The sequence below is a fragment of the Neltuma alba genome, unplaced genomic scaffold (assembly GCF_004799145.2).
Source record: "Neltuma alba isolate B1F8T4 unplaced genomic scaffold, ASM479914v2 tig00012261_pilon, whole genome shotgun sequence".
Lineage (NCBI taxonomy): Eukaryota > Viridiplantae > Streptophyta > Magnoliopsida > Fabales > Fabaceae > Neltuma > Neltuma alba.
Window position 1 is genome coordinate 43,488 of NW_021636787.1, and position 10,022 is coordinate 53,509.

Below are 10,022 nucleotides of genomic sequence, written 5' to 3' on the forward strand. Positions count from 1 at the left end.
AGGAACACTCAGAAATGGACGAACAAGAAGCACCAGATAATGTTGTCGGGGTTGAAATTGGACCAACAAAAGCCGATCAAACGAAGACTCAAAATGGGTTCCATGTGGGGAAATCAGGGAACTATATCTGGAAGCCAAAACAGGAGTTTGATCCGAACGACAAGCAAACACAACATATGGAGGTATCATATAAATACATTTAAAAAAAAAAATCCATCTGGTTGATTTGATATTGACATCTCTATGAATAAATGAAATGCAGCCGCAAGTGGAAGTGGCAGTGATAGAAGGGAACGAGCTGTATGTGAAGGTGTTCTGCGAGCACAGATCTGGTGGGTTCGTGAAACTGATGGAAGCATTCTACGCTCTGGGGTTCGAAGTCATCCACGCCACAGTCACCAGCCACAAAGGCCTCGTCTCCAGTGTCTTCAAAGTAGAGGTAAACATCGTTACGTCCTATAACAAAGCTCCAACAAATTAAACTTATAAATTGAGTCCATCAAGATTTAAGTATTGGAATTAATTATGTTGGTGTGTTTTGGGGGGACAGAAGAAGGAGGAAGAAATGGTAAAAGCTGAAGAGGTAAGGGAGTCATTGATGGAGCTTATGAGGAACCCATGCAGAGGATGGAATCATGAGATGAGCACAAGTGGGGCATCAGAAAATAGAGTAGCAACGGACTATCATCAGCAAGAACAACAACAGCTTCACCTTCTCAACCACCACATGGCTGCTTATAACCCCCACCATTTACACCACATTCATACTTAGTCAATTTTTTTTACCTCTTCAAACTACCTCAAGTCTTAGGTTTCTTGTTCTTTTTTTTCAAAGAAAATGCTGTTTCCCCATGTAGGCTTAGTAAAATTAAGAGGGGAAATGTTGACTTTTATGCCTCTTGTGTTGGTTGCTAGAATGGAAGCATAACCTCTTAACCAGAGAGATTTTCTTGGAGGGAAAGCAAATGGAAGCTGGGAAACGTATTGTCTTGTGCTGTTGTAAAACTGAAAACGCAAATACCTAACTCTTTTTAGTTTTATTTTTTAATTCTATTTATAAGTCACTTTCAATATATTTCATACAAAAAAAAAATTTTAAATTTCATTAACTCTTATTTAAAATTTAATAACTTTTTTAACTTTATTCATATTTAATATTCATTATATCCCAACAAAATAAAGTAAACAAATAATAAATGAAGAGTAAAATTATATATTTATATGAAAAATTATTCTCTCTTTTTTATAAATAGGATCAGAGGAGTATTTGTTTCCTTTGTCCTTGCACAACAAACTCATTAGTAAAGCCAACCAACACCACTAATTGGATTCTAAGCAAGTATCCGCCAAATCCAATTGATTGGAATTGCTCCCACATAACTAACATGAATGAACAATCCAATGCATGGTATCAATTTTTGATGTAAAGATTTTAGCAGGTCATATTATTTTATAATCATGAACAATGCAGCTTAAAAATAAATAAACTTGATTGTGGGACAAGAACAAAGGTTAAGATAGGAAAAAAATATGACACGACAATCTTCTTTAATTTAGCATAAATTTTATACACACGCATATATGTGTATATAAAACCATACGTATGTGTATGTGTTAAAATAACATAAGTAGATAATCACAAAAGTCTAAAATTAATTAACTTTGCGGAGTGTGGTATATTAAATTATCAAAGAAATGTATCCATCAATTTAGAAAGCAAAATGCTGGTAAAAAAAAAATTTAGAAAGCAAAATGTCGCAGGATATTAAGATACGCCAATAAGAGATGATAGGTGCCTGTATCATAAGAATGGGAAATTAAAAAAAAAAAAACTTTGATGCCCATACATATAATAATCCCATTGAAATAGCATATTAAAAACGGTGCTCACAAAAATAAGCCCAACGATAAAAATACAATAACCTTGTTAGCAGACAATCTTTAAATATTTTTAGAAGCACTTTTTATAGTACTAGACCTAAGAAATGTGTTAATTAATCTTTGTCAAATAATAAATTTTTCTTCTTGTTTTATTTACCTGTTCAAGAAAATGATCTTGCAAATATAACAAAAATGACCAAAAACCTTATTTTACGTTTTTGGTCACGAATTTCTTCCCTCCAAACGAGCATTGACCTATATTTCGTCGTATTGCAGGATAAAGCCTTGATTCGCGAGGGGTTTCCCTTGTTCGTTTTGTCCAATGTGTTGAGCCCAAGATAATATCAGATCGCACTAGACTTCGGCCCACATATAAAGATTCTGAGAGCGGGCGAGCGAGCGAGCGTGCGAGCGTGCGAGCCTCTGATCGGCTTCCGCAGTGAGGTGAGACCGGAGAAAATGATCGTCTGTGTTGCCGTCGTTGGTCATCAGGTATGCCTCTATACTTCCTCGTCCTCAAATTTCACGCAGCATTCTTCACTTTTATTATAAGCTTTATTTTTTTTCTGCACAAGATCACAAATCTCGCTTGTTTTTCTTTTCCATCGATGAGCAGAACAACCCGCTGTATATTCAGAGCTTCACTGAAGCCGACGATGCTCTCAAGCTCCATCATATCGTCCACTGCTCCCTTGATGTGGTTGACGAGCGAGGTCCGTTAGTGAGGAATAATTTATATTTGGCTGATTATGCTTGATTTTACTGACCAGGCTTAGATTCGAGAATTTGGGTTTCTGGAAATTACTTGAGATGGGATACCTCATAAAGAGTCTGGCTATGAAGTTTCGTTCTTGATCCAATATAGGAATGGCTGGGATTTGTGGATCATCTGATTCGGAGATCTCGCCAATTTCTTTAAGCTTTATTGTTGTTGCCATGTGCACTTTCCTTTAAGCTTTGAGGTTTAGATCACACGTATGAGAATTACGATTCGGTAGTTGCTCTAAATTTGCATATCACTTTCCGTTGCTATGCCTTATGGCACTGAATGTGTTATCTTGCCAGTGAACAATCCCAAGAAGACTGGACCGATGCTGAATGAGGCGTTCCTGGGTCTGCTCTATCCTACTGATAACTATAGGGTGTGAGTGCATTTGTTGTCTATTCTATCTTGAATGGCCTCGAATCCACAAAACAATACAAATTTGTGGTTTTTCATAATTATTATTTCATTATGCAACCCGCAGCTATGGTTATCTGACTAATACAAAGGTGAAGTTTATCTTGGTCACAACAGATCTGGATGTCAGAGATGCAGATGTAAGAAATGTGAGTGCAAATAAAATTCGATGACTTTCTTTCTTTCCTAAGCTGCGATTCCACAGTAACTGTGTAGTATTCTTCATATTCTCGTTTTCTTGACATTGGAAAGGAATGTACTAGTGAGGTATGCCCTTAACTATGCTGTACTGAGTATGTAGACACCTCAGGTTTTTGTTACTCAAAAAAGTTGAGTGTTTCTTGGAATAAATCTTGATAGGCCTTTACTGGACTAAATGTTATACTTTGACCGCCACGTTTTCTATGGCTAAATTTTCTCACCTTACCCCTTCTCTCCTAAGAAAAGAAAGAAGAAACATGGAGGCCATTAGGATGGGACGAAATTGATGGGATAGAATCCTATCCCATGGACCAACCAAAGTACTGTGTTCTTAGGGTTGATTGTTGGATATCTTGTGCCTAATTTAATTTTGCTCCTCTATCTTATATATAACACCAATTAAATTTTACAGAATGGGCCACTTGTTATAGCGGAAAAGTAAAGTTTTTCTTTATCTGCTGTGTTGCCTGGCATGAGCAATAGACGATGACGTTATTTTTCAATTATTGCCGTTCAATTTGTATATTCAGATTTACCATGGTTTAATAACGAACACAGTTTATTAATAGGTAGTCATGTTTTAATTTGCTTTAGTTTAAGTGTAAGATTGAGCCATGAGTGCAATATTGGCTTGCATCAAATCAAAGTGCACGTGATTGAGTAATTCTTGATGGGACTTGTTGCTTGAATTTTCAAATATCAATGTTAGTTGCACAGATGTTTCATCTAGGCATGTGAACCTTTTGTGTTTCCCTGAGGTCATTTTCTTCAATAATGAAATGCTACTGTTATTTTACTCGTTAGTTATATGGAGATGCTTTTGATGATTCAATTGTAGGTTTTATTAATAATTTGAATCCAACCAATATACTTTGCTGCCGAATGTTGATGAACTAGTTAAGATTTGTTGAAAACTTTTGTTCTTTGTATTGGCTATTAATTATCAGTTTGTCTTCGCAGTTTTTCAGGAAATTCCATGCTGCATATGTAGATGCGGTTTCAAACCCATTCCATGTGCCAGATAAAAAGATCACCTCTAGAACTTTTGCAGAAAGGGTGAGCACAATTGTCAAGTCATTTGGATTAAGTTCCACCGGCTGAGCCTAGATAAATGTTGATGTTTCTCATACAACGCTCTTTCTTCTCCCCAAAAAAGGTGTCTTTTTGCCTCATAATTTCTGTTCCTTAGGAGTTACTCTCTGGTAAAATTGCTTATCAAATGTGGATGTCTGTGAACATTTGAAACAACACCCCTTGTATCAGCATTCAATATATAAATTCCAAATCTTCAAAACTCCACATGCAATTTGCCTAATGGATAATTTGAACAATCCCATTTATCTTCCATTTGGGGGGTCCTTCCAGATATGGATATCTTTCGTGCTCACCCCAAATTCAAATATTTGTTGTTTATCTTAAGGCTCTCAAGGGTATTCTAATTAAGTTAAAGTGAAGAGAATCACGACTTGGGAAAATAGAGTAATCGATTTGAGCTCACAGGAAACCTTGGAGCCCGATCGTACTCCAAAGGTTGTGTTTAACCTAAACAAACACTTGCTTTTTGTAGTACGTAACGAAGTTACTCGAACAACGAAACAAGCCGTCAAAATGACGTCAATTCATCGAGGAAGAACTGTGGGGACTAAAGCATGTTGAGGAGGATTGTTTTTAATAATCGTTGAGTCATAGGATATTTTTAACAGTAAGAAATTTGTTGAGGCAGACCAAAAAAGTAACAGTTTATGCGTGAGAGCAATGCGCACATTTTCTGCTGTGCTCTCATCAAGGCTTACCAAAAATCGTTGCCATGACTAAATTCTGCATACGGAAATTAGCTGATAAGATCATAGAGTGCGCACATAAATCAAGTCTCTGTAAATGATAAAGCTTCAAAAATCAGACGACAGATTTTATCGGGCAGCTAGTGGAAAACCCCTTTTCCAGGGTCAAATAAGGATGGAAAAGGAAGGCCTCCAAGGCTGTTCAGCTCCAAGCAAATGCGAAGAAATATAAATAAATAACCTTATTGTTTAAACAAAACAAATGAAGCTACTGGCCTCGTTGAACACTCACTGGACCTAAATATCATTTGCTTTTATCACTATTATATTTGCTATCCTATCTTGCTTGACTTTGATGAACTGTTGGGGATCATGATTCAGCTCACTACTGCAGAATCCCCAGCGTTAATGCATCATACCGAGACTACCACACATCTCTACTCAACACCCTGTCAAAGTTGCTGAGGAACTCGAGCTACAATGTTGAGCAGAATCATAAGAGAACCTTCTCTTTTCCCATGCATTCCTGTTCACGCATCAGGCGTATCAAGGCTTTTATTAGCACCAGAAATACCATAACCAGATCTTGGGGCGTTAGAAGCGCTAGAATGAGTTATTCCACCCTGCCCATATCGTCAAAAGGAGGCATTGGGTTTCTCGATCTGGATTGCTTGAATGCTTCTGTTTTAGCACAAGAACCGGGCATGGCCTGCCTGTTCTGATTAAAATCTGAGGGTGGTGACCTGAATGCACCTCTTGCTTCAGGTCCTCTGCTATTCAAAACAGAATTGTCCCGTGATATCGTTTGTTGGAAACTGATTCTTGGATCAGCTCTTTTGTACCTATTCTCTATCACAACTGAAGGCTGTTGTGCCGTAGATGGAAAATTATTCATACGAGAATCCGGTCGTTTGTGTCTGTTCTCAGTCACAGCAGGATGGTCTTGTGAGGTAGATGGGGAATTATTTCGTTTGTATCTATTCTCAGTCATCGTTGGCTGCTCTTGTGTGATAGACGGTTGATTATTTCGTCTGTACCTATTCTCAACCATAGCAGGAGGCTCTAAATTACGTTTTGATGGTGAGCCTTCTTTGTGTACAGCATTTGTTCCAGTATCAGCTGAGTTAGCCCTGTCCAGATCATGATTAAAATTAAATACTTTATTGAAATTATCATCGCAAACAAATATGGAACAAGCAATATTCTTTATAATTTTATCTGACCTGTCCATCACAAGTGACCCATGCTTATAACCATCAGAAAGCACTTCTTCCTCTGTCTCAAACCCTGATTCAGCAGGACTTTCATTCGGATCTTCATCAACGTCGCTAGCCTCTTGAGCCTCAACAGAGTTATTCATCGCATCTTGCAACTTTTTCCCACGGGCACCACCTTTCTTTGGTAGCCCAAATTTGATATGCCTGACAATCACATAAGCTTCTTTTTTCCCCACATGCGGTCCACTTTCCACGACAGACACATCTTCTAACTGAAAAGAACTGCTTAAGTATAGAATGGAATGATGGACAAAGATAGGAAAATAACATAAAAGAGACAACTTATAGACAAAATTTAGACAGGAAATCAAGGAATCAAGCAGGTGACAGTCATACCAAAGCAGAAAAGCGCGATAATATTCCTTCAATGTCCTGATCTCCAGCTCCTCCTAATGCCCTGCACTGCTTGCATAACCAAGAATGAGTGAAAGGCCACCAAACATATCAAAATATTTTATAATGCAATGAATGCATGCAAACATGTTGTTATGGCCAAAATTTTCTCAAGACATCTTTTCTTCTTTTCTTATCATGTATGCATGTTGCAGACCCAGAACATGATGTAAGCATGGATGCATCAGTTCATTTAATGAATTGCCATCATAAATTATATATAGATGACTACCATAATTTACATCAAATGACCTATGAGCGTTTAATGATTAGCAATTCAGATGCACGCACCAACCTCACTTCAGAAACATTCTAAAATCACTTCATAATTGCTCCACAGGTATTGTAGAAACACCATCTAAGAACAACCTACTCTTTTTTTTGGGCCAATATGAACACCCTAAACGAAAACCAATTAAATATCAAATGTAGAGGGTAGAAAAATTACCTTCACCCGGTAACCCTTCTCCATTAATTTTCTAACCATATCTGCTTTCATCTTCAGGTCTTTTAGTTCCTGAGGACATAAGATAAAAATGTCAAAACAGGAAATTTACTTCTCAAGTTCAGTAGGTAACAAAGAACGCAACATATAATGACACGGGAAAAAAAGATGTAGTGAGGGAAGAAAGGAATATAGAAATGAACTACTACTGCTTTGGCAGAAAAGCGTATTTCCTTGCCAGGCCCTTTTCTCAAACTCAACTCTGACTGCATGTGATAGATATCATATTAAAACAAAGTTGCGCATAGACACACAGGCACATATATACAAACACATATACATGTGGACTATCTTTTTAAATTAAAGAAAATATGCAAAGGCTCATTTTCCAGCCACTTGATAGTTGGCCTGTTCTGCTATAAAAGATTTTATTTGTCAACCATCACAGCTTTACAAATATTTGATGCACATAAATTATTCTATCAACTAATATGAAAAGGTTATAAACTTCATGGTCCATTTATTTTTTGCTCCACCCCATAAGGGCATATATTTAAGTCCTGCCAATGATCTCGTTGGCAAAAAATCTATAAGCACCTCTGTCCTCTATAACTGCTCTTTGACCAATTAGGCCTACCTTAACCCTGATGAAATCTCAAAAACCCACTCACTTGTTCCTTTTTTTGTCCAAAATAAAAAAACTAACAAAATAGTAAGATAAAATACATTGAAATATTAACTAATTTCCTCCTATGCTTATTCAAAATCCTATATTCTATCTTTATCTATAATTTCTACTGGCAAACAACAGCAAAACTGAACCTTGCTTTTAGCCCGCTCCTTTTCCCTTTCTTGTTGTTTGTACTTTTCCTTGTGGTAGTCCATAATTTTGCAGACAGGCGGTTTTCCATTTTTCTGAACCTGTACAACATTATCAAAATTATAGAGGCCCGGGTGACTATGAGAACAGATCTAATACTTATAATTTACAAATGCCAGTAGAACCATTCTATGTGCTGAATCTAAAACAAAAATTATTTGCGGGCATAGGGGTGAGGTGGCCACTATATGACCCAAACATAAGAGATACTTCTTTTTATTGAAAGAAAATAAAGCTTCTTATTTTTTGTTGCAAGTGACAATTTTTCGCCATATGAAATTAGACAAAGTCTCTCTACCCCGTCTTAAGATTGAAGATTCACAGTCTACGCATCATATACAAACCTTTAAAAGTCCCACAAATATCAACAAATCCTTCAGCAAGCTATAATATTTTATTCATTAATTATTTCAACTGAGCACTTCTGTTTAAATGTTGGAATTCTCAGATAACATGGCAAAAGACCTGAAAAAACTTTACCTCCACCAAATCAAGCTTGAGCCGCCTAGCGCGTTGTAATGCTTCAAGCCTGGAAACTATTGAATGTCCTGCATGAATATATAAATTAATGGGAAATTCAGAGTTCAAACAAAACCAACTTACACGTATACAAGCTCCCAAATATGCAAGTACTGATCTTTCCATTGAAGCTAGTACAATGCGGCATATGTCTATACTGTGTTCCATACATTTATCATTTATTATATGCAAAAGACTACAAATCTCCATAAATCCTTTGGCAGTCTTATTCAACTTCCTAAGCATGCTCCATAACATATTTTCGTTAATCCTAGTCACATTTGTTTAATAGGAAGTAAGAGAAAACAACTGTTTTGTAACGCAAATATGGCTGGTAACTTCATGGTCTAGCAAATTTTTAGAACAACAACCCACAGTTTTAGGACACTAGCCCTTTCAATATAAGATGACTGATCTAAGTACATGGGTGCACTTGCATTCCCTTCCTCCAAATCAGTAATTAAAAGCCAATACAACCTTCCCCTGATAAGTTGATATTTGATTACCAATTGAATTGTAATCATTCTTACTGAAGGTATTAATTATTAGACTGAAAAGAGCCATGCCATGCCCACAACCACGACAACAACATTTTTTTTTTTAAAAAAAAAAACAGTTTACATTAGCGAATATCAGGAGTATATTTACCATCATCATCTACTACAAGCCTGATAAACTGCGCAGTAATTTCTTCATTTATTCGCGGCTCACTGTTGTCCATCTTCGTCTTCGACTGAAAACCAAGAATGCACCATCAACCCATAACATCACGGAGAACCATCGAAACCATACATGGTCATCAAAACATCATGCAATGTTATACACAACCTGAAAATCCGTTGCACTGCCTTACTGGATAAAGAACACATAACCAATTCCGCTAGAACAAACAAATGCATGCCTCAACATTGAAAATTTTACGCTAAGATACCATCACTCATCATACTTCACAACAAACACACCACCCCACTTTTAGTCACCATGAAAGCAAAAGTTTAACATTTTCACAACCACTAAAGTTAAAACTTACCTGAGCAGGGGCAGCGAAAACCTTGCGTTATTATAAACATCAGTGGATCTACTTCGAAAAATCCAGCTTGGTCTCTCAGAAACGTGGGTATTCCGATGCGTGATGGAATTCAATAAAGATGCGCTGGGGAGTTGAATGTAACATCTTCGAAATTGGGTGGACAAGATTTTCAACTTAGATTGCCCGATTCGGCACCAATACGCCATTACTTATGTGCAGTAAAAGAGACCTGGAAACTAATAAACCATTATTATGACACTATTCGTTTGGCAGAGAGGTCGATCCTTTAGCCCAGAGGAAAGTTAGTTTTTCAAACAGCAACTCAGAGCGGCTTTAACAGTTACATACAGCCTTACCAGCTACCCTTGCGCCCGAACTGGAAATTGCTCCCGCGCGCAGGGAAGGGACGAGGAGCGGGGTTACGCGGCCTAGAAC

The 10,022-nt window shown here is 37.2% G+C and overlaps 2 protein-coding genes across 2 annotated transcripts; one reads left to right on the forward strand and one right to left on the reverse strand.

Moving 5' to 3' along the window:
• The first annotated feature begins 2,288 nt into the window (after positions 1–2,288).
• On the forward strand, positions 2,289–4,609 carry LOC114725690 (trafficking protein particle complex subunit 2-like protein). The gene is made up of 5 exons (XM_028912224.1): positions 2,289–2,373; positions 2,498–2,594; positions 2,947–3,025; positions 3,129–3,210; positions 4,223–4,609. The coding sequence occupies exons 1-5, from the start codon at positions 2,341–2,343 to the stop codon at positions 4,361–4,363; spliced, it is 432 nt and encodes a 143-aa protein (XP_028768057.1). The 5' UTR covers positions 2,289–2,340; the 3' UTR covers positions 4,364–4,609.
• Positions 4,610–5,244: 635 nt separating this feature from the next.
• On the reverse strand, positions 5,245–8,729 carry LOC114725689 (translation initiation factor IF3-1, mitochondrial-like). Its single transcript, XM_028912223.1, has 8 exons — positions 8,672–8,729; positions 8,519–8,586; positions 7,981–8,079; positions 7,368–7,424; positions 7,162–7,230; positions 6,657–6,722; positions 6,267–6,532; positions 5,245–6,173 (listed from the first exon to the last, which is right to left on the reverse strand). The coding sequence occupies exons 1-8, from the start codon at positions 8,727–8,729 to the stop codon at positions 5,657–5,659; spliced, it is 1,200 nt and encodes a 399-aa protein (XP_028768056.1). The 3' UTR covers positions 5,245–5,656.
• Positions 8,730–10,022: the final 1,293 nt, after the last annotated feature.

Excerpts from the sequence above, each read along its gene's own strand:
- LOC114725690 (XM_028912224.1), top strand. The coding sequence starts at position 2,341 with ATGATCGTCTGTGTTGCCGTCGTTGGTCATCAG. Across the intron at positions 2,595-2,946 it reads TGATGTGGTTGACGAGCGAG|TGAACAATCCCAAGAAGACT; the intron begins GTCCGTTAGTGA and ends TTATCTTGCCAG. Across the intron at positions 3,026-3,128 it reads CCTACTGATAACTATAGGGT|CTATGGTTATCTGACTAATA; the intron begins GTGAGTGCATTT and ends TGCAACCCGCAG.
- LOC114725689 (XM_028912223.1), bottom strand. The coding sequence starts at position 8,729 with ATGTATGGAACACAGTATAGACATATGCCGCATTGTACTAGCTTCAAT. Across the intron at positions 8,080-8,518 it reads TCAAGCTTGATTTGGTGGAG|GTTCAGAAAAATGGAAAACC; the intron begins GTAAAGTTTTTT and ends AATGTTGTACAG. Across the intron at positions 6,174-6,266 it reads GGGTCACTTGTGATGGACAG|GGCTAACTCAGCTGATACTG; the intron begins GTCAGATAAAAT and ends TGATCTGGACAG.